Genomic DNA, 24,878 nt, shown 5'->3' with positions numbered 1-24,878 from the left:
TAAATTGATGCTAAAGATGACTGTTTGTTCAAGATCTTTTAGAAGAGGGGCAGTATGCAGATTTATCTATGTGGTCTTTTCCTAGTTCTTTATCTTTGCAGCAGTGCAAGTAGGAAGCACACCATATCCATCATCTTCATGCTGTAGTGAAAAAAAATCATGTTCACCTTTGATTCCATGCCTAGAAAAATTAAGAGAAGAAAGAGAAGAAAAATTAAACATTTCTGTATCTCCTCATGGTACGTACGTAGGGATGGTTCTAGTCTTGTTGGCCCTGGCAGTATTGTAGTCATTCTTGTTGCAGACCAGAGAAATTTGTTAATGTGGTGTGACAACCAGCTCCACCTTTAAGTATGTAAATGTCTGCTATTACCTTGCTGGATGACAGGCACAGGCCTTCATCTCTTGGATGTGAGTAAGTGGAAAGAGTGAATGGGCCTACAGGGAACAGGGAATCAGAGTTCTTGGGGATGGTTGGGAACAGTGGCCAGAAGGACCAGCATTTCATCCTCTTTGCTGCAAGTAAGAAAGATTGGACCTGTGCGTAAACCGACCCTATTTAAATGGAATGCTGTCTGCTTACTTGCATAGGTGAGCTAACTGTCCCTTGGCTAGGGTCCACTTCTTAAAAATGTTTTAATTCATACATTTGTGCCACAACTTCTTGGTTGTTTATTCATACCTCTACCAAGCATTAATTCATAGACTATGACTCATGGGATTGGCCATTCTCCACCACCTCAGTGCTGTCGGAGCTGACCTTCTGAGCCTTAGCTTTTTTGGACATCGAGGTTCTTGTTGCTCAGGGAAGGGTGTTTTATAGTGTTTTGTATTCTTCCTTGCTACCACCCAGTGTAGAGGGCTCTTCAAAGTAAGATGGACCAATATTCAGGAGTACTCACTACTTCATTTGATCTATAGGTTCATAGGTTTGTACTATGCTAATGGCCCAGGAACCTTTACAACCCTAGCCCATAGGATTACCCTGGCATCAGGCCACCCGACCTTAGTTCCCAGTTCCTCTGTCAAGTAGAGACACTGGAGTGATCCCTGGGGTGAATTTTCTATTTCCCATCCATTCATCAAGATTTCTCTTGAAGAGGGCCAGTGAGGTGCACTGTTTGATATGTATGGGAAGTCTATTCCATAGCATGGGCAGTCTTTGGGTTATGAATCTGTCCCTGCAGCACATTCTGTTGATTGTGGTAATGAGGTTCAGGTCTCGGAGTGTGTAGTGTGGAGGACTTGGGATTTCTTTAGATGTAGCATTTCTAACAGAGCTGGGTCAGACATGGCTTTGTAAGTCAAGCAGATATCGCCTCTAAGTAGGTGATATGAGATCAGAAAATAGTTGGAGTTTTTTGAGTCTGTCCATATAGGACAAGTGTTTAATGCCTAGGATCCTCTTTGTGAGGAACTTTTGCGGCCTCTCCAGTTGTTGCAGGCGTCTAGTGAGGTGCATGCCAAATGGAGCAGTGTACTCGATGATTGGCCTAATGAGGGAAGAGTAGAGGGAGACAATGCCGTCTTTCTTCCTGGATGCAAAACCCTTAGTAATGAGGTGTGCCACATAGAAGGACTTTCTGACCACAGTGGCAATGTGGTGGTCAAAAAAGAGGTTGCTGTCAACCTGTGTTCCCAGAACTCTTGTAACGCCTTCTTGTGTTCAGTGGACTACCATCAATGTGGTAATTCATGGGAAGTGAGTTTTTCCCAAAGGAGGTGACGACACATTTTCTGGCACTGAGCTTAAGGCCATGGTTCTGACACCAGTTGTTGGTCTCAGTGAGGCCTTTCTGTAGGATGTCAACATCACTTGGGGAGTTAGTAATGGCTCCCAACTTGCAATCGTCTGTGAACTTTTGTCAGCCAGAGTCCCTTCGTGTTGGCCTGGACTTCTGAGAAGTAGATACCAAACAGGAGAGGACCCAGGACCTGATCCCTGTGGGACTCCACTCGTGACTGGTTGGCAGTCTGACTTGGAGTCAGCTACTTTCACACTGTGGGTTCTATCTGTGAGCCAGTTTGCAACCCACCTAGTGATATAGGGGTTGATGCCTAGCTTAGTGCATTTTTCTATTATTCCTGAGTGGGAGATGGTATCAAAGGCCTTGGCCAGATCAAGGTAGGCTGTATGAACCACCTTGCCTTCATCCACAGCTATGGTGACTGACTCAAAGAAGTTGACCAAGTTGAGCAGGTATGATCTACCCTTCACAAAACCAAACTATGTGAGATCCAGAGTTTGGGGATTCCCTATATCCTTGTTTATTAGGTCAATGATGACGCGTTCCATAGCTTTGCATATCAGACTTGTCAGGCTAATGGGGCGATAGTTCCCAGGGTCTGTAGTCACTCCTCCTTTGTGGAGAGGGATGACTTGAGCAGTGTGCCATTCAGTAGGGACAAAGCCTGAGGTGAGGCTGTGACTGAACAGGGCACATAGTTGAGGTGCCAGTTCACTCTGTAGTTCATATAGAACACTGCCAGGGATATTGCCAGGTCCCATAGAACCTGTATTCTTGGCCTTGGACAGTGCTGTTTTAACCTGTGCAGCAGTAATCCTGGGTGCCTGGCAGTCTACTGGTATTGTGCTTGGTCCCTTGGGGGGGAGGGGTTTACCCCGGTGCTGAATCTGTCGGCCAGTATATTGGCAATATCTGTTGACTAGGAATAGGAATAGGAAGTACCATTGTGCAGTAGCTCAGAGCAAATCTGGATATTGCCATGGAGATTCTTTACATAACTATAGAAGGCCTTGTGGTTGTCTTTACTATCTGCTGCAATTCTGTTTTCATAGCTAGCTTTACAGGATTTGATGAGGGATTTCAACTTTTTGTTGAGGCTGATAAGGGAATTTTTCCAGTCTTGGGACTTCACCTTATTCCGCATCAGTTTTCTCCTCCTGTTGTAGAGTTTGTTTATGGCATGGGACCACCAGATTGGCTTCCTGTTTTTGGAGGAGAGCGTCTTGGTTCTATTGGGTATGGCAAGATCCATGCAGATGTGTACGTGTTTGTACAGTGCATTGGTGTATGATTCGGCGGTCATGCAACTATTCTCCATTTGCATGGGTGCCGTGAAGTTAGCAATCTCTGTTTTTAGGAGCCCAAAGTTAGTTTTGGAAAAGTAGATTAGGAGGACCCACTGTCTTTCTGTGCTTAAAGTTCCTTTCACCTGCCTTGTGGCATGATGTCCTGGTGAGCCTAAAAGATTTTTAATTTTCCTATCTTTTCTTGTGTACCTTCTGAATTTCATGGGGGATGAACTAGATGGAGTATGGGGCTAGATGCATCATCTTAAATCCTTCTCATGATATGACCATCTTGGCGATTTGAGAGGTAGGTATTCCTGATCTCCTGAGCTACAGAATGCAGAAATCTAAGCTGATAAAGTTATCAGAAGAGGAAATCTCATTGGTTACATTACTGCAGGCAGCCATTTCTAAGTTCATCTAATGTGATGAGTGCTGTTACGTTTCTTAATGATCAGACTGCTTCAGGAATCTCTCATTTAGTGATTTGCTATTATAGTGAGTATGTCACATAACTGTACTATCAGAAAGGAATTAGAAGTTCATTTGTTGGTAGCTGAATAGTTGTGTTAGATGCATATCGGCTGTGGAGTAAGATGAGATGGTAAAGGGAAGATATTGTGAAACTGGGATTTATATGGCCTGAAGTTTGAATCAGTAAAGGTATTAGAGATTGAGAATAAAAGTAGTGGTATGCATTTGGGGGAACAGGCTGTGATAGTAAGAGCATAAGGGGCTTGTTAAAGAAAGAGTACAAGAACAACATGGTTGAGGTAAGGGTTGGTGGAGTCTGGGCTGTTCCATGAGGACCAGAGGCATTGAAATACATACTGACTGGTCAACAAAGGAACAATACATTAAATTCATGTTTAAAGCTAATGGAGATGTAGGTTGCTAATTTGACAGATTGTGGATGTAGTGGGGGATTTAATCCATGAGCAATTTCAACTCAGAGAAGATAGTAAACTAGAATGGGTTTTATAACGGTCTTTTAGGAGATAGCATAAGCTTGATACTACCAGTTGTCAGAACCTAGTGGAAGAAATATAAGTTCATCAGTTTGATGTTTAAGTACTGCCCCCCCAACTACCACTACCAATTGGTTTCAATACTATAACATGGCAAGCCCTTACTTTTTCTCCAGTTCTTTCTAACCATCATTTTCATGAGATCTAATGCTATGCTAATAGGACAGCTTCACAATGAACATTTTAGTAGTACGATTAAAGTTTGATTTCATTTAGAGCCCTCATGTACTCACAAAGCCACATATATGAAAAGGTTGCACAACTTTGTATTGCTAGACATTATGTGGAGATGGTACTGATGAATAACTTTAGTAATCACAACGCTCCTTCTTAAAAACACACTTGAAGATGTTCATAAACTTTTGTAGTGCAGTATCCCTGCAGTATTGTTTCATTGAACAGTCTCTCCTACAAGGCTTGTCTGTGTCCTTTTACATTAGAGCAATTTTGTATTATTTTTCACTTCCCAACTGTAAAGGAGAGCCACGAGGTGTTCTAGAATTGCATTGTGGTACTGACTATAAACAAATCAACAACAACTGACTATAGCACTACAGCTGGACTTAACCTGATATTTCTAATAAGTGGGTTTGATCTCTTACAGTTTGCAAGAGTTGCATTGTACAGCACTTTGAAGAGAGCAACGATTGTCCCAAGTGTGGCATTCAAGTTCACGAGACAAATCCACTAGAGATGCTACGGTAAGAGAGCCATTCGTGGGAGTAGTAGCATGCAGTGTTTTTGCAGTTCTTAATTTTTTCTATATATTTAACCTTGCTTGTATTTACAGTGCAACCGTCACAAAACCTAAATCTGTAGCCTTCCTCTTTATTTTTCTGTGTAATGTGTAAGTTGTTTGTTTTTATATGTGAAATGTCAGTAATCGGTAGCATGTTTTAGTCAGTCATGTAGTTTACTGGATTTGTGATAAGATGCAGAGTAGGAAGTGTGTTATTTAAGTATGTTTACATGTGATGGTATTGTATGTGTGCTGGTGTTATGCATGTCAGAATGTGACAGTTTTAGGTGGGAGTTAGGTGTAATAGTGTGCGAGTTTTGGATACAAAAGAATGTGTTTCATTTGTTTTGTCACTTGTGTGTACATTCAGTATTTTATTTTTCAATTAATTGTGTTTTTGTTGATTGTTTTTTTCAATGTATACTGATGTGCTTATGAATCCGCGGTGGTGCAGCGGTAGCGTTGTTGCCTCACAGCAAGAGGTTCTCCCGTTCGATTCTCGGCTGGAGTGCTGGGAGTGCCTTCTGTGTGGAGTCTGCATGTCCTCCCCGCAGTTGGGTGGGTGTTCGAAAGACATGCATAAATGGGCGTGCCTTCATTGAAGATTGAACGTCGAGCTGGCACCTCGGCGTTTGTGAAAATCTACTGCCAATCATTAGCGGACCGGAGTTCTGCTGTGGCGACCCCTAACTGGGAAAAAACGAAAGGCAAACAACAACAACTGATGTGCTTATATACAGAGACAGATATATTTACATATGTATGATACACCATTACAGTTCACTTGGTTGAACACGTGTGCGACAAAGTTAACTGCAGTGTGATTTATTCGAAGGGAGATTTGTGTGAGTGGTGGATTGGGTGACAAAGGTAAGTGACCTTCTGGTAAGGAGTAGGAATTTTTGTGTGCGTTTTGGGGTTAGGCAAGAGGATAGGTTTACTGAATGTGCAAGCTTGTGCAGGTTAGGGTTAGTATTAAGGTCTGGTAAGGGGATAGATTTACTGTTTGTCTGAGTGTGTGTGTTGGGGGGATTAAGGGGAAAGTTAGGGTTAGTTAAGGAGTTAGATTTACTGTTGTGTGGTTGTGGGTGCTAGTCAATGTCCAGGCTGTCTTGTATTGGCAAAGTTATGAACATTTTTTTTTAAGGTAAGGTGCATTGTTAGGGCTATGGTTATAGTACATTGCTGTTGTGGAGCGTGGGAGTGATAGTTTACTTCAGTTCTTCCTGGTTCCAAAGGGAACACGTGTTTTTTATTCCATTCCAAACTGTAATTATTGCAGCCAAGTGATGCTCACCTTTCGGGGCTTCTTTTCCTGTTCCTGCAGGGGTGGGTAGTGCAACTGGGCATGAAAGATGCTTTCTGTGGGAATCACTTTCTGTACAAAACATTGATATTTGGGCTTTCTTCAGATATGAGTTTTTATCAGCATGTTGCCCATTATGGGTTGAAGCCTTTCAGCAGATGAATATCTGTATTTTACAGTTCCTGAATGACTGTCTACTGGCAGCTTCATCCAGGGACTCCCTAGAAATGTCTCGGCAACTGTTTCATCTCTGGATGCAATCCCTTGAGGTCACCATGTACTGGGCAAAGTCGTCTCTGATTCCATGTCAGAGGATAACCATTGTAGGAGCAGAGTTTGACACACTTCAGTGTCGAGCCAAAAAATTGTGATCTTGTCACCCTGAGTAAGAATGTAGTCTGTCATTTGTATGCCATGAAGGTGTTAGTATCTCATGTGTGTTGCCATTGGTTTCAGAACCACCACTAGCCTACACATCTGTTCTTAGCACCAGACACTGCTGCCAGGCCCTGGTATGTCTTTCCTTTCTGCAGGTGAACCTGTGCTAGTTTATAGTGACAGATGCTTCTCCTGTTGGGATTTCAGCTCAATTAGGTACCAGTATTATGCATGAGAACAGAGCTCTGTATCAGCCAGTATGAGGTAAGAGCTTTTTCTTTTGGCCCTGAGTGCCCTGGAGGTAAATTTGTCTCTAGTTTAACAGGTTTACTTATGAGAGATCAAAGCATAGTGCTTTGATTCACCTATTTCCAAAAGGTGAATATCAAAAACTGGTGCATCAAAAGCTATAAAACACACACACACACACACACACACACACACACACACACACACACACACACACACACACACACACACACACCAAAACAAAGCACCACTCCCCCGATTATGCCAACACCACGATTTAACTACAGTGTAGGAAAATGAAAAATTTCCCAAAAGTGATCTGCCAGCATGCACAATCCAACACATTGTGACAAAACTCACAGCGATAATGGAAAACACAGGACTATATGTGTAAGCCGTGTTCAAGAATGAAGATGCCAGTATTACCTGCATCACCACCAACACCAATATAATGCTTGGGAAGCTTTTTTTAATGCACTTAAAAAGTTAATAGAACATCAGCATGCATTTTATGAACTTTAAGTATTAAACACTAATGTCTATCATTACAGACTGACTGTATGTCTTGGTTATTTCCCAGAAAACCAAAAATTTCAGGAAGGACAGGTGAAAATAGGAGGCAAATTCACAGATGTTAAAAGTCAGTAGTACAACAGGCTTTGCAATCAACACACATTTTCCGAACTAGTACGTTCTAATGTCTGACATTGACTAACTGTAATTTTCAGTGGTTTACTAGAAAATCAAACATTTTCTGAAGGACTGAGCAAAATCAGGGTCGTTCTGTAGAAACGCACAGCCATAGAAGTGCTTATATTAATGTTTCAAGTGAAGGATAGCCTAGCATTGATACTGATTTTTTTTTAATTTGTTTACTGGGTTTTTTCTGACATGACTTTTTATAAAATACTGTTTGTGTTAAAGTTTACCTTATTACAGCAACAGCGAGCAGCTGTCAAAGTCCGCTAAAGATGCAACATTGTAAGCAGTATGAAAACATATTACTGCAGTCCAGTGTTGTCCATTATCGCCAAACTCACTGCCGTGTTAAATTTATGAATTAAAGCCAGCCTTCCACCAATGCTGCAATGACCTGCAACTATGCCATCTTAATAAGTAATGGGACAGAAGCTGTCCCCTGTGCAGAGGCAGCGCGTCGTGCCACAGACAGGGACATCATTCTCTCAGCATTTTATGTTCCAGGGGTAGGGAAAAGCTGGGCAAAGTCTCAGAGTTAACCGTATAGTCCTCTCCTTTAAGTGTGGATACAAAGGCTGTACTTGGTCTAATGCCTTTCACGGGTGGGCACAGGAATGTAGACTTTTTACCTCTTGGGAAATCTCCGTCTTCCTCTTCTCCTGCTTGTTACAGTAAGGCAAGGGGGGAGGGGGGCACTGGTGGTTACCGTCTCTCTTGCATAGCACTCGAGATTCCAGTATGCATTCCTATCATTCCTACTGTTTTTGCATGTTATTCTGTGCATGGACTTTTACTTAGGTTCATAGAGTGTTACCAGACTAACGACCCCACGGAGGCCTTTTTAATCCAAGCTATGCTTCCCAAAGGTGAAAATCAAACCCTGTACCTTGTGGCTGTATGGGAAATACCTTAACCATTATGCCAACCCCAACAATTGTTCATTTAAGGAGAAACCCCTACAGCCACCATTTTAGTTATTCTGACTGCATCCCAATTTATTTCAGTAAAAAGCTGTTTCCGTGTTGCAGCAGATTCATTTTTTGCTGTCCAGGTACAACAGATTTGATTTTTTTGTGCCTAGGATCATGTCAGATCAGCAGAAGAAAGACCTTGTTCTCTCTCTCCCTCCCTCCTGGAGTGGATGTGCCAACAAAAAGCAACTTTTTCCTCTCCTGTCCTACCCGGTTCCACCGGTACCCAAGCCACTAATCAGATTTGGGTCACCACTGCATACTATGGAGAAGAGTCCGAAGTCTGGAGTTGTAATAGATGTCTGTTAGTAAGCACTGTTGATTTAGAAATATCAGATGTAACAAATTATATTATAGGATCATTTATCAAGATCCCGATGAGTCTGCACACAAGTTAAAAAATCACGTGTACCAAAATGCCATAAAACGCACAAGAAGCAGTAACTGTAATTTAAAAAAAATAGGTAAAACAACCCCTCTGCACCTGCCATGTGTTGGCCTGCATTCCTGCCATTCATTGCTGTTTAAATATGTTAACTTGGAAATCAGATAAACACATAGGAAGAGATACAGGCAGAACAATGTGAAAGTGACTTTTTCTTTTACATCGTATTTGCGTGAGCTTCAGCAACCACTTACCAGTTGTTGAATGAAATAACAACAGACCCCCTTCTCACTGAATGAGGCAGTCAGTTAGATGGACCCATTCAATCTGGTTCTCATGATTCATACTACATTAAAGTGCCCTCTAACCAAAATATCGTCACAAAATTTCCTTTCTGACATTTGTTTTGTTTAGGACCATCTCTTACTAGCAGTAGTTTTCTTAATAGTTATTAAAATTAGAAGATTATGGCTGTGTAAGCTTTTCTTTTAAAGCTGAAATTTTCAGAGTGAGCTGGAGAAGTAGAAGTCCAGAGCATTAAAATATTCATCAGGTGCTTGAGCTGAAGATACAGAAACTGCAGAAAGGAAATAGAACATTTGTAGACACAGAATAAAATGAAGTAAATACTTCATGTTAACTAGTAGTGACCCGGTTATGAAGGATTTTAGTGCTGGGCATAAGCATCTGTCATATTCACTGAAAGAAAGCCTCTTGCATCAGTCCCTAGTTACAATTTCTCCAAAATGCACCCTTATTGGCATCTTCAAGACCAAAAGCAGAGGTATAAATCCATTACTTCTAGTGACAAGCTTAAGGTAAAGTGGCACAGTTCACTTTTAGTGACTCAGAACATATTTAGTGATGTTATTCTCACCTCACTTGACCCACTGCATGTGAAGGAGATGACGACCAGAGTGCCTGATACCAGCTCAGTTCTGGCTATCACTGGCCTCATTACTGGGTACCACGTGTTGAATGCATGCAGCATGTGACATGTCACATAGCACTCCGTATTGGTCTTGCTCCTTGAAACGTGACCTAATCACATTTAACAGGTAGTTAGTTTAAGGTGGCTCAGCTGACACAGGTTATTGATGCATTGTAAATGTAAAATGGACCAAACTGCTTTCTACATGTTCTCCTTTGAGGGCAGTGTGCTTGAATCTTTAAGGTCCGTAATTTAATAAAAAATATTTTTATGTTAAGTCATCTAGTTTGTCGTATACTTGCTTCATTTCCTATATCTGTAGTATACATTAATGTTACATTGCAACCTTGGTGCCTTCGAAAGTGAGAAGTTTCTGTTCCAGTAATTGTCTAATTGGTATAATGTTTTTTTTCCTCTGAATGATTTTTTTACCTGTTCTCCAGCTGACCATCGACCATCCTACCATTGATTTTAGCCCATTCCTTCCTTATTAGTGACCGTGTCCTTTGACTTCTGCAAGGGCTGACTGAAGGGAGCCATTGTTCAGGTAGATGTGAGGGTTGTTGTATCCCAGTCATGAGAACACACTCAACACATCTATCCTGATAAAGGTGAGTTGGCGCTGCCCCCTCATTCTCCTCTCACTTTATCCACCTCCTCAAGTTCAAGTTGGCTAGGTGAGAATCAGAGCTTTATTTCTCTGTGTCATTGACACAGAGTTTGTAAACCATGTTATTCCGCTTGAGTATGGTGATTGGGTGTGTACAATGTCACATTTCTCAGCTTATTGTACGGAAAGCTACCAAACTACCTCTGTCTTTTAAGTTTCTAGTTAAACTGAAGAAGGTACTCTGGAACTTCATAGTTGTAGATGACAGGCTTGAGCCAGTTGTTAGTGGTGCAACAGAGGGAGACCTCTGGAAAAATATGCTGGATGACTAGAGACAGTGAATAGAAACCCAGTTTGTTATAATGCTGCAGCAGTTTTTCCTTTTGTAGCTATAGCATTATAATGCATACCTCATGCAGCCGTAGTCCATTCATATTTCATAGGGTTCCTTTACTGGGGGGGGGTGAGGAACTATATGATTCCTATACCATGCGTATACCAAAGCCATTCTAGCACTTGGGCATTGATAATTGGGAAAATTGGGACATGAATGGCAAGGCTTAAAAAGGCTCTAGGACCGTTAACTTCGTAACCTGTCATAATCCTAAAATCCCTTTGGATTTCCCTTGAGGTAGTAAGATATTAGACTTTGTGTGCATGTTGGTATCAGGATTATGGAGATGCAAAGAAGGTGGGGGTGGGGGGGTCACCATGTAAAAAATGCATTTATTTCAAGATATTTTTGATTGAAAATTGTGCTCACAGTTTAGTGAATTTGCTTTTTCTGATCGTAATTCTGACATTTGATCACAAAGGAATCGAAATCTTGCCAAGAAGAGATAGAGCTGTTCTCATGTAACTGTTACTTAGTGTAAGTTGCAGACCTTCCAGCCTTATTTAAATTTTAGTTCAATATTGATCTGGACAGGCAATATGTGTAATAAGATGGCCTTAGAGAATGGGCAAACTATACATCAGCACCATGATTGGAGAACAAACATTCTCTAGTAGAGTATTAATGTACAAGTAATGGCCACTGAAAATGAGTCTGCCACTTCACGGCAGCTCAGACTGCAAAAAAACTAATGGCTGCCATTACTTTACACTTGCTAAACAGTGCTTTTGCTGTTTAGTGAGTGTAAAAAAATAAAATAAACATAAAAAAGTGTGTGTGTTTGTGTGTGTGTGTGTGTGTTTATATTTCTGCCTGTGTTTTTGCGTGAATGCGTGTATGAAAGTAGAAGAGACTGTGTGTGTGAGAGATCGAGAGAGAGTAAGAGCGATCTTGTGTGAGTGAATGGTTGTATGAAAGCAGAGGAGACTGTGTGTGAGACTGAAAGAGAGCGGTCTTGTTTGCATAGCTCTCAACTGTCCAAATTTTCGCACAATATCCAGATTTTTGCTTCATATTTTTTGTCTGTTCCGTATAAAATTTGTGGTTTTATGAAGTTTTGTAGCAAATCAGGTGAGGAGCGAATTCACTGATGACAGGCATTTGAGTTTCAGGCTTCATATCTTTCAGAAAATGCATTGTAGTACAAGACCTTTTAGTCTAGCAATTTTCTAAGTTTATAAGAGCAATATTTAAAATTTGTCCCTGTTTTGGGGGCTTTGTCCCCCCTTAATTTTTGGCTTTGTCCGGATTTTTTTGTACTAAGAGTTGAGAGTTATGCTTGTGTGAGTAAATGCAACTATGAAACCAGAGGAGACTGTGTGTGTGTGTGTGTGTGTGTGTGTGTGTGTGTGTGTATTAGTGTATTTCTAAATTTCAAACTCTCAAAACATTGACTTTCTTATGACATAAGACTAAAGTTTTGAAACTTCAAACCGTTTAAATGGAGAGCGCTGTACAACACGGAACCATATATTTACCATTTTCCTCACTATAGTGTGATCTCAGAGTTGGTATATTTAATTAGTAAGGTGTGTGGGGGACGCAGGGGGGCTTGCCTCCCTGCAAAAATGTAAAAAAAAAAGATTTGTTTTTTTATTTAAATTTCAAAGTTTCAAAATTTCGATCTTATGTTGTCGATTATAAGGAAGTTGACATATTGAAAGTTTGAAATTTAGAAGTAGACATAAAGTAATTCTTTGTTTACATAATTATAGAGGTGTTGGCATTGAATTAGAGGAGAATTTATTTTGCTAGATGTGCTTAGGTTTGTTTTACCACTAAATACAGACTGAATCTGGTCAATTAGCTTTTGTAGGACTCTTTGAGGTGGTTATTTAATTTTATTCTAAATTCCGTTTTTCCCCAAATTTTCACTTTTCTTTCAAACAGATTAGAAGCTCCAGTCATAGAAACACTGTGCTAAGTGAATTCTACTAGCAGGTTTATGTGTGTGTGTTTCTGTGGCTATAATTGCTTTGCAGTGCTGTTATGCACTTTATCAAATTTCAGCTGTCATGTAGTTTCCTGTCCTTGAGGACAGAGAAAAGAACTTAGGTACACCACTGGCATTTTTTTCCTTACTGTAGGAATCTCAGGTTACCATCTGATGAGTAAAATTCCTAGAAGCTGCATGTTTTGATGTTTCTTTTTAAGAAGTAAAGGTTTTGTTAGGCATTAATAGTGCCTGTCCCAACATGACTTTAACTGTCATGTTTTATGGACTGTTTCAGAATGCACCAATCTTACTAAAAAAGAGGCAGCAGAATATGATTTTTTTGGCATTTGCTGTAACAGTTAAATCGTAATAACTTAATATTATAAAATTACCCCTTATGTTTTTGCCTGTGCCACATGATTACGATCAGATGTCACCACAGGTGAGCCATATGACATCATTAGGTCTGTGGATGCCTTCAGAGTCAAGTTTCCCTCAGAGCAAGCAGCATTTAAATTACAATAACGTAGTATTACCAACAGTAGCCTGACCACATGACCAGATTTGGGAGTCTTGACCTCAGCTGTTGCACGGATGAGAATGTCTTCCAGGTTTACTAAAGATTTGGTGCTGCTAGGTGTGTAGGCAGTTGTAGTGATATGGTTATACAAATGTCAGGCCTTAGCATTTTTTTGTTGCCTGCATTAGTTTTATTCTGTGAATTGAGTGCTGTGAGATACTTCTTTTCGCAGTGACTGTCATACTATTGTACTATTGCTGAAATGTTCATCTGGTGTAGGCTTGAATTACATTTGTCTGCAGTTACCGCTGTTAGCTGTGCACATTGTGTGAGCTCATGACACTGCCATGTAAACAAACATTCAGGGAGATTTGTGTCAGGTGTACATGCTGATGGTTGCATCAGAAGTTAACTACAAAAATGTTAAAATTATTTAATCATTTCTGTGAGTCCTTTAATTTTTTACACATCACTTTCCACATAACAGTAAAATGGAAAGATATCTGTGGCACTTAGCTGAACTGTTGCCCTTAATATTTAAGTTGGTTTGTTTTCAACTTGATAGAATTTCTGTAGCAGTCTTTTGTTTCTAATAAAAAAAGTGTCATGCATTGTAAATTTACATGCTTCCCACTCCAGACTTTTCTGGGAGTTACCTTAACTTTAGTTCTTTTCTGGAACTATGTTTTAAGTGATTATTGTTCATGTTATGTTATTTTTTTTTCCAAATTCTACTTCTTGATTTCAGAATTATCTCCTCCTAATAGTGGATTAAAGCAACAGTTACCTGCCTGCTCCTTGTAAATAAGATATACATTAACATTTAAAGGAAGAAATGATGACTTATTTAGTCATACAGAGTTATGTTCTGTTAGGCTGTTGCAAAGTGCTGGTGTCTGCATTTAAGTTGTTAAATCATTTTTATCTGCCATATTTATTAAAGCAAAGGGTATGAGGTAAACATGAGATTTCCTGGTTTATTGAGCAAAGCAGAAGAGGACCATTTATACCATCACATGTTAGTTCTTTTTGGAATTGATAATGTAAAAATAGCCACTAATTCTTTCTTGTTTGCTTTTTTTAAGGCCTGATAACACTTTAGAAGAAATTATTTTTAAGCTGGTGCCTGGATTGCGAGAAAGTAAGTCAGATATAATATTGCTTTATTAATGAAAAAAAATGCAGGGGCTTGAGCTGTCCAGTAATATATCGTTAAGGATGTGTTTTAACGTCATAGTACTTTTATGGTTGCCAGCTTTTCAAATGCCCAAAGTGGGACATTGTTTTATAGAATAATGAAATTTTGCAGTACAAATCATACCCACAGCTGGTGCAAAGGACAGAACTTCACTTTTTTGCCAAAATAAAAGATTATTCTTGTAGCATTTGGTTGCTTATGCTAGTTTATATAACATGTATGTGTTTCAGATCCAAGATAGCTGTTTTATGAAACTATTAAACAAAGCTTGGGAAATATTTTTGTCCTAAAATCTCAGGACATTTGCCATTTTTTAATTTTTTTCGCAGGACACAACTGCCCAAAGAGGGACTGTCCCTCGCAAAGAGGGACAGGTGGTAACCCTAAGTATTTTTTAAGTGAATTTGACTGCTTTGTTTGGCTACAGGGAGTCTTTTAAATGTCTAGAATGTAACATCATGGATAGGCTGCTGCAGTGAAACAGTACACAGAATCAGCAATATTGATGACATGATTCTTTTTAGTTGATTTATTTTATGCGTCTAAACCTTTTAATGATTTTAAAACTGTATTTGGAGCAGTGATATTTTGCTGGTCCAAAACATTTTTGTTATTATGTTCAAGCAAAACACAGGAGAAGGCATACGAAGGAGGGTCAAAGGAACAGGAGGAAGAAGAAGCACTCTTCTGGCAGATGTGATGTTTACAGCGAACAAAATGGCCTAAACATTTATATTGCATTTGTGAAATAAACAGTAAAAAAAATAACATTTTCATTGAATAATGTCAAGGAGTTTCATTAGAAGTATAGTCATGTAAATCTGATAAAAGTTTTATGGATTTCTTTGACTCTCCTGGAGTATGCATACGAAAAGGTTCTGTTAGTACAGTACTTTAATAACTTTTTCCTGTTCGCCTGCCTCAGAGGATCAGCTTATTTTTCACTTTGTAATGGACTTCTTAGCTATAGTTCAGAACCACATAAAAGTGAATTCCCCTTGCTTGTGTATGTCCAGCATCACTGTGGTATTGTCCGAAACAACTTGAAGTGGTCCTGGGGACCAAAGCAGATTTGGAGATTTGAGTGCCTTGATAAGGGCAAGCTTCTTTTACGTTTATGAGTTTGTGTCTGCCTTTGTAGTTTTTTGGCCCAGATACCTTACACTTTTATCCCTCCTTAAACTGCCCCCCCAAGTGAAGTCTGAGGTGTCTGTGTTGACTGACTGCTTTGGATTAAGAGGGTAGAAGGGAAGACCTGGATTCACAGATATTTGATGTGTCCACCAAATGATTTCTTTTCTCACAAATCCCAGAACTGGAATCTGAAAAGATAATGGATGTTGGTGCGGGGACCAAAGAAACTTTCAAATACCATTGTATCTTTCTCATTTGGAGTCTTGCCAGGGTTAACATGAGAATAATAGATGCCATGAGACCCAGAATCCTGAGGTATTCCCTCACAGTGTCCAAAGTCTGAGTGGAAAACTTCTGGAATAGATTTAAATAAAGATCTATTTTTTTTTCCTGTGGAAGAAAAGATCTTTGTAGTGACGTGTCTAGCAGATAACCCAGGAACGCATTCTTGTGTGATGGACTAAAGAAAACGTTTGAATGTTTTCTTAGACTTCCAGCCTGTGTGGGACATCTCTCTACCAAGTGAGAGATTCCTGACACTTTGAAAAAAGACTCTGCAAAGATAAGCAAGGTGTCTAGATATGGAACAATGTGGATACCCTGTAATGTGCTATAACTGGAGATAGACACTTTATGAACACTTTTGGAGCAGATGATATTCCAAATGGTAAGGCAAAGAACTGATGTGATCCAGACACATAAAACCTTAAGAAATGTCTGAAGTCTAGATGTATAAGAATGTGATAAACATCTTTTAAATCTAAGCCTATCAAAAAAACTTGTATAAGGAAGAAGGGGTAAGAGATTGTATAGTGAAAGCATATTGAACCTGGGCACTATCAAATACTGGTTTAAGAAAGTAATGTCTAGAACTGGTCTCCAAGCATTTTCTTTCTTTGTCACCAAAAACATTCTTGAATAAAAACCTGTTCCTCACTGGGGAAGTGAAACAGTTTCTTTTACCATTTGAGAAAGCATCTGCTATAGGACAGGGTGAAACAGAAGGGTTTGTTCTGGTGGATGTGGAATAATTCTTGGTAAGTGTGGATTTCTTCCCACTGCCATCTGTACTCCTGCTGAATCATTCTCAGAACCTTTTTTTTCTGAAACTCTGTCTTGCCAAGGAGAACAACAGAGACTCAGACTTCATGGAAGGGATTAAGGGGTAATGGACTGCCACGGTGAGATGGTGGACAAGGTCCCCTTGCATTGTCATTCTGACTTATTTGACTGTCCTTGTTTTGGGGTGTTCCTGCTTTCTTTTTGGAACCTCCCTACTAGTGTTTTTTAAATTTCAGCTTACCAGCATTTTGCTGAGAATGTTTGTTTTGTTTCTTGCCAAAACTGGATGAGGAGCAGAAAAACCCTTGGAAAATTTAGAGAAGGGGGACAGAAAAATCTGAGAGATTCCCTGTATCAGCTTACCCTTCTCATCATATTTTTGATAACCTCTACAACAGAGGGGCCAAAAACTAAATCTCTATCCAAAGGTGACTTTAAAATCTTATTTTTTTCATCTTCTGAGAGGTTTTGAGAATGCATCCAGACAAATCTCCTTAGCACAATACAATTGCAACAGCCATGGATATAGTATATACAGAGTTGTAAACACACTTTAAACAATGACCTGAGAAATAGATGAAACTAAAAACTAATCCACACAAAGCAGATCTTTTCTTACAGCTAGAAAATGCTGATAAATCATTCCTCATACCTTCACAATTAGTCAGACTAAACTTTAACATATAAGCCTAATAATTCAAAATTTTAAAATTAAAGTTACAAGAAGCATACACTTTTTTCCTAAGTGTATCAATTGTTTTATCATCCTTGTCAGAATGGGAAGGATTTGAGTTAACAAAATGCTTGGCAGCAGCTTGATTGACTAAAACTATAGCTAGCTACTGGGTCAGATCTGATATGAATATATAGAAATTTGAAGGACTAAGGAAGTTTGTATATTCAACCTGCTTTCTTGGGTGCCGTAGGCCAGCTATCAGGAAAAGCACAGGCTGTGACAAACACATCTTCTAATGCTGACAGCACTGGGGAATGGGAGGAGGGACCACAGGTTGTGACAAACACATCCTCCAATGCTGACAGCACTGGGGAATGGGAGGAGGGGCCACAGGCTGTGAAAAACACATCCTCCAGTGCTGACAGCACTGGGGAATGGGAGGAGGGGGTCACAGGCTGTGAAAAACACATCCTGCGATGCTGGCGGCACTGGGGGGATGAGTGGAGGGTCTAGGAATTCCATGTGTAACATTTCATAGTATGTTCTGAGGGACTGGGGACTGAGTGTTCTCCTACTGTGAAAACACTGGCATGTTCTGGAAATAGTCTCAGAGAAAGAAAATACTTGACAGGGAGATTGAGATAACATGCTTTCCTCTGAGTCTGAATCAGAATTCTGAGGAGAAAAACCTGTATCCATCCCATCACATTCCTCCAAAGATTCAATTTCTTGAATCTTTTCAAGAAAAGAGAAACCCCCTTTTTCTTTTACCACCTGATATAAAGCGCCAGTAGCCTGTACAAGGTCTTCAGACTGACTTAATAAACTACTGCTAGTAGTGAAACTGGTTTGGGAGAAGATTTATGTTTAGCCTTTTTGTTTCTTTTTGATACAAAAATTAGGGTAAACAAGATTTTTAAGAGCAGCAACAGCTTCTCCACGGCAAATTTCTGGTTAAGCAGGGGTCCCTTTTCCCACCACTGACAAAGGTACAGCTGCAGAGGATATGGCTAACGCCTGGTCTATAGTGGCTATATGGGCAACACCAGTGGGATCCGGGGAGAACTGGCTTTGGCCACAGTAGAGTCACCCACCTACATCTGAAGCTGACTGCTAGAGTATTTTTATTGTCAGAGGCCTTTAATAACATCTGGTAGTTTTTCAATGCTTTAACAGCTGCTTAGTTTATTACTGAAGCAGCAATAAAACTGGCAAAGACCAACTCACAGGGCTAAAAAGAGCAAATAATTTGCAGAAAAGTTGATTCTGATAATATGTAAAATCCAAGACAACTTCTATTAAATGCAAGCAGTATTATGTATTCCCTATGCAGCATGTGTAGCCTTTTCATTAAATCACCATGACCACAACTGTGAGTATCCCATCAGAAATTTCCAGAGTTTTAATTTTGACATTTTAAATAATTTTTTAGGGAAAAAACTTTCTTAGTTCTCTCAGTGTTTTTTAATTAACAAATTCCTTTTTCTTAGGTCTGAATATTAAGTGGCTGTTGCGTAGCCAATAAATTAAAAACCTGTTAGAAATACAAGAAGCGTTATCTCCAGTAAGCTGTCTTAAAATAGCTACTTGAATTTTCCACTGGGCATCGTCTAGGTCAGGGGTGTCCAACCTTTTTTGCTCAGGAGCCACTTATACAGTTTAGGGGTCATGTACCATACTTGGCAAGGTTTGGGGAGCCACATCGCCATGTCCAACATGCAGCTGTCAATTCCAACAGTTTGTTGTAGGACACACTGAGGGGCAAATAAAATACCTCAGTGGGCCGAATTGTTGGACACCCCTTAACTAGACATTTACACTACTGATACTCTGATCCTTGGTTGTTTAGGAGACCAGTATTATTCAGGTAAAGACTATCCCCCATTGTCTACCCCCTTTGGATTTGCCATAGTGGCAAACTTAGAATAAGAAAAAACAATTAATGTTATTTTAGCTAAGTTTATTTTGTGATCCTTTTCAAATCCATTGTTAGTTCAACTATTCATCTAGAAAAGTATTTAATTTTTTATCATATGTTTCAAGACTTGTTGACCAGAAAGTTTTATCTCTACTCCGAAATATTTGATGTTCTTCGTGTTTCACTGTTGCAGTCATCACATTTGGGTTATCTGCCTGCAGGTAGCCCTCAGCCGGCCTGAATACCAGAGTCTTGGGATTTCTGCGTCAAATGCTGTTGCTTCTTCCATGACGTCAGGTCGTCAGGGGTATAAAACATGCAGCCGACAACATTACACCAGTCTTTCTTGCCGTGTGGTGCCCGAAGCAGAAGCAATTCACAAGTGCTGGTCGGCTGACTCAGTTTCAGACCTGAAGTCTTCTAAAAGATAAGTACCCCGTTGGGGATCTTCTTTTCTTGCTCTAACCGATATCAGAAAAAAATTAATAATTGTCTTGCCTGTGGAAAGCAAATACCACATAAAGATTTTCATTCTTACTGCGTCACCTGTTTAGGCCCAGACCACGACGTCCCTCGCTGTTGGTTTTGTACCTTGTTCAACACCCGAACTATCCATCTTCGGGCAATTTTTGTAGCTAAATACTTTCACTCTCGATCTCTGTACTCCGAAATGGCGTCGGTAAGCCATCTGACTACCGATCTTCCAAAAAAAATATAAGGATAAAGACAGAGACAGACCGCATAGGTTCAAAACTGCCGATGACACTACCATTAAGCTAGTCGCCCGTCCTCTGGTACTCAGTGAGATGCTTTTGTAGCCCCTGATACCCGCTTCTACAGATTCGCAGGTCTCTACTGAGACACATTCGGAGTCCAGTATGCCGCGAGATGCTTCTTTGACTATGGAACCTGCGGATGTCTCTGCCTTGGATGGGTCCAGAGCCGCTGTGCAAGCACCGGCTTCTGAGGGTGTATTCAGGCCTACCAATTTTCATATTAAACCAACGACTTTGTTTCAAGCCAAAACTACTGAATTTCTCAGGCCTAAAGTTTGCACTATACCTAGGAAACCGACGACCAAAGTGCATTCTCAGGCCCACAGACCTCAAAAACAAATGATTAGAGTGGCTGAAGACCTTATTACTTTAATTAGGGGAAGCCAGCCTTCCCCCTCAAAGAGACTTAGAACTGGTTTTCCTTCTGATTCTTCTGATCAGGAATCTGATATCATCTCTGTTTCTTCTGACTACCAGGACATACCCTTATCTACCTATGAGGATTCTGATGCAGAGAATTCCATTCCGTCTGCTTCCCCTCCAGAAGATTTTTCTTTTGGTGAAACCCTGTATACCCTTAGGGAGCATTTCCTCTGGGAAAGCCAGAACTACTCTCAGTCCAAAAAGAGACTCAGGGAATTTTTAAACCTGCCTCAGCACAGGCCTCTAGCTATCCCTCCTGTTCTGGAGATTGTAGATGATGTTTTCTTGGAATCCAGCCTTACCCCGGATACTTTGCCTCCAGCTCCCAGGAAACCTGACAGTTACTATAGAGTACCTGACTCTCACAAATTCCTTTTCAAGAATCCTACTGCAGATCCAGATACCATTTCCCAAGGACCAAAAGGCATTAAGGCTACTACTGCCAAGAATCCTATCCCTTCTGACAGGGACTCCAGGGCTTTAGACAGATGGGGTAAGAAGGTATACACCTCTGCTACTCTGGCCATTAGGGCTTTAAATTGCCAGTTTCATATGTTAAAGTATCAGCAGCATATTATGGGGCTAATTAAACAGAAAGTTATGTTGATTCCTGACTGTGCAGAACACAAAGATTTACAAGAGTTGATGCATTCTGCTGACTAAGTTGGTAAACATACTTTGCAGTGCGGTTTTGATGCTTTAGAAGCATCTTGTAGGGCTGCTGTCACTGGGTCTGTTCTTAGAAGGCATGCTTGGCTTAAGGAACAAAACTTGCCAGATCATGTCAAAGCAAAATTACTGGATGCACCCTTAAACCAAGAGCGCCTATTTGGCAGTAAAGCAAAATAAGTTCTCAAAAGGATGGAGGAGAAAGCTAAAGCTATGCAAACTGTTAAAGATTTCTTATAAGTACAGTCACCTAGATTCAGTAGGCATTGTCCTTCAAAGAACTGGTCCTTTCCAGTCCCTTCCAGGCCTTCTCAGTCCAAACCCAGGGGCAGCAGACCCCCAAGACTTCAGTCTCAGGTTATGCACAGATCTAAGCAGTGGGGTGCTCCCACATCCAAAACAAGGAGTAGTAAGCCTCCCTCCCAGGGTAAACTTGCACAATGACTTATCCTTAACTCCCCCAAGCCTTGCTCAAGTACTTGCATCTTTAGGAGGAAAACTCGCTTTGCATGCAAAAAACTGGGAATACATTACCCAAGACAAATGGGTTTTAAACATTGTTTCCCTAGGATACAGATTCCACTTCCACTCACTCCCAACCCTAAGTGGATGGCCAGACCTCCCCCCAAACCAGTGGGTGGAAGCCCAAAAGCAAGTACTTTCTCTTCTCAGTATCAAGACTATTCAACCTGTCCCAGCAGAACAAAGGGGACAAGGCTTTTATTCAAGACTTCTCCTGGTTCCCAGAAAAGAAAACTCCTGGCATCCTGTCCTGGATTTATCTGTTCTCAACACCTTTCTGGTGGTTCCAAAATTCAAAATGCTAACTCTCCAACAGCTGCTTCCTATGCTAGCCAAGGATGCCTGACTGGCAATGCTAGACTTAAAGAAGCTTACCTGCACATCCCCATAAGGGAATCTTGCAGGAAATACCTTTGCTTCAGGACAGGCTCTATGCACTATCAGTTCTCTGCACTTCCTTTTGACTTATCTACTGCGCCCAGGATATTCACAAAGTGCCAAGCTCCAGCCATTGCTTTTTGCAGGCAGAGAAGTATTCAGATTTACCCATACTTGGACGATTTCCTGATTCAGGCCGAAAGTCAGGACTTGCTACTACAGCACCTGGCATTTGTAAAGAGACTTCTAACTTCACTGGGGTACACCATCAATGAAAAGAAATCACACCTAGTACCCTGCCAACAGATTGTATTCCTGGGAGCAAGCTTGAACACAACTTCCCAGATGGCATTCCTCACTCCAGAGAAACAAATTTATTTGACAACTTACTTCAACCTACTGGCCGCAAAAACCCAGCTATCTGCAAGGAAAATACTGCAAGCTCTGGGGTTTATGGCCTCTTGCATTCTGTTAATTCCTTATGCAAGATTGCATATGAGGAAACTTCAGTGGTATCTAAAAAGTCTATGGTGTCAACATTCTCAAGACCTGGAAACAATAATTCCTATCATTCCGTGTCTAAGGGCAGAGTTCCCTTGGTGGGCAGAGGCCTGCAACCCCAACAAGTGACTCTCTTTCACTCTATCCCCTGCCACACAAACCATAACAACATACACATCAAACTATGCATGGGGGGCTCACATGGCAGGGCAATGCATTCAGGGCAAATGGAACCCAAAGCAGATGCACCTGCATATCAATCAAAAAGAAATGTTAGCTGTACAGAATGCTCTGACAGCCTTCAAAGGCCTTATTCTTCCAGGACAACTATTGGTAAAGACAGACAACACCACAGTTATGTGGTACATAAACAAGTAGAGCGGAACACATTCCTACCCACTCTGCAGACTAGCCATGGCTCTGTGGAGCACAGCCTTGAGCAACCAAGTGCACCTACAAGCTCAATCACTGCCAGACAAACTAAATTCACTGGCAGACGACTTCAGCAGAAATCTCTTGGACCCACACGAATGGAAACTGAAACCCAAAATATTCAAGCTTTTGGGGAACAGATGGGGGACACCAGAGGTGGACCTGTTTGCCTCCCCTCAGAACTATCAATTGAACAAATACTGCACCAGAACTCCCCACAGCCAAGCTTGGAAGGTGGATGCCCTGTCCTTTTCCTGGGAAAGCCTCTCAGTCTATGCCTTTCCCCCTCTGCCTCTCCTCTCGAAGGTTCTACTAAAGATCAAACAGGACAAGCCAAGGACAATCCTGATTGCACCAAACTGGCCATGCCAGCACTGATATCCTCTTTTGTGCAGTCTGACAGTGCTACAACCATGGCACCTGCCTCAGACCCCTTCCCTGCTGTCCCAGCAGGGGGGCCAAATTCTGCACCCTCAGCTTCAGACCCTGAACCTTGCAGCCTGGCTAATCCCCTGAACTCACCTCTAGCAGCCCTCAGTAAGCAGGTGCTGGATGTCATTCTTGAGGAAAGGAGACCTAGTACTAGAAAATCCTATTCAGAAAAGTGGAAAAGATACTGTTCCTGGAGCCAGTCTCAAGGGATGGGCACAACTGTGCCCAGCTTACCTCATATACTAGATTACATAACAGAAATGCTCAAGAAGGGCCCATCTTTCTCTTCAATTAAGATTCATGCCTCTACCATCTCAGCTCATTATCATACTGAGCCACCCATCTTCTCTCATCATCTGGTAAAACAGTTCCTTAGAGCGGTCAAAAATTTAAGACCCCCCAGGAGAGCTCCCACTCTAGCCTGGGACCTTAACTTTGTATTGGAAAAAAAATGGCTGCTACAGCAGAGTTGAAATTCCTCACATGGAAAACAGCTTTACTTCTAGCCATCACTTCAGCAAGAAGAGTGTCTGAACTGCAGGCCCTTATGGCAGTGGAAGCCTTCATTATCTTCCATGCGGACAGGGTTTCCCCCAGGACTAACCCATCTTTTATGCCCAAGGTGGTGTCTAATGTGGCTTTAGACCAGTCCATTCATTTGCCTACTTTTTTCCCTAATCCTCAAAATAAAGGTGAAAGGATACTGCATTCTCTAGACGTGCACAGACAGCTTAGATTATATTTGGACAGGACTAAGCTGCTAGTCAGCTTTGCTGCAGGGGCAGAGGGGAAGGCCATTTCAAAGTAAACCGTATCTAAATGAATAGCACACTGCATCCATTTCTGCTACAAGCACCATGGAAAACCTACCCCACAGGGGATAAGATCACATTCCACTAGGGCTACCTCTACCTCTACTGCATTTCTCAGAGGAGTCCCTACCAGGGACATCCTGGAAGCTGCAACCTGGAGCTCTGTACACACTTTCACCAAGCATTACTACTTGCCTATCTTTTCTAAATCCAGAGCTGGATTTGCCACAGCAGTCTTACAGGGCCTGATTGCCAGGCCTAATGCTTCTTAATCTACATCCACCCTTCCTCAGCTTTGGGAATCAACCCAAATGTGATGACTGTAACAGTGAAACACGAAGAACATAGTACAGTTGTGTACACTTACCATAAATGTAGATGTTCGAGTGTATTCACTGTTGCAGTCCTGGTCACCCTCCCACCAGCCCCCTGATTGTCTTTGTTTTCAACTATCCTTTTTGGTTTGGCATATCTTATACTATGTGTATTTGCTTTTTGCTGAGGGTGTTCCACACCATATAATTGCTTCCTATTTTGGGGGCATCCGACATCTGGGGCAAGAAAAACTGATGTAATGGCGTTGGCTGCATGTTTTATACTCCTGCCGACATGACGTCATGGAAGAAGCGAAAGCATCCGATGCAGAAATCCCAAGACTCTGGTATTCAGGCCAGCTGAGAGCTACCTGCAGGCAGATAACCCAAATGTGATGACTGCAACAGTGAATACACTTGAACATCTACATTTATGGTAAGTGTACACAAC

The 24,878-nt window shown here is 41.1% G+C and overlaps 1 protein-coding gene across 3 annotated transcripts in view; it reads left to right on the top strand.

Annotated features, from left to right (window-relative positions):
• The window catches only part of PCGF5 (polycomb group ring finger 5), a 518,064-nt gene that overhangs the window by 313,190 nt on the left and 179,996 nt on the right, over positions 1 to 24,878 (top strand). For all 3 annotated transcript variants that reach the window (XM_044056919.1, XM_044056918.1, XM_044056917.1), the window contains exons 3-4: positions 4,667 to 4,763; positions 14,266 to 14,321. In XM_044056919.1, the coding sequence (XP_043912854.1) occupies positions 4,667 to 4,763; positions 14,266 to 14,321 (153 nt within the window). The remainder of the gene's footprint in view (positions 1 to 4,666; positions 4,764 to 14,265; positions 14,322 to 24,878) is intronic.

Source organism: Protopterus annectens, chromosome 14.part0, assembly GCF_019279795.1.
Source record: "Protopterus annectens isolate FY-2018-M chromosome 14.part0, PAN1.0, whole genome shotgun sequence".
Taxonomy (NCBI): domain Eukaryota; kingdom Metazoa; phylum Chordata; order Ceratodontiformes; family Protopteridae; genus Protopterus; species Protopterus annectens.
This window is presented reverse-complemented; position numbering and strand designations above follow the sequence as displayed.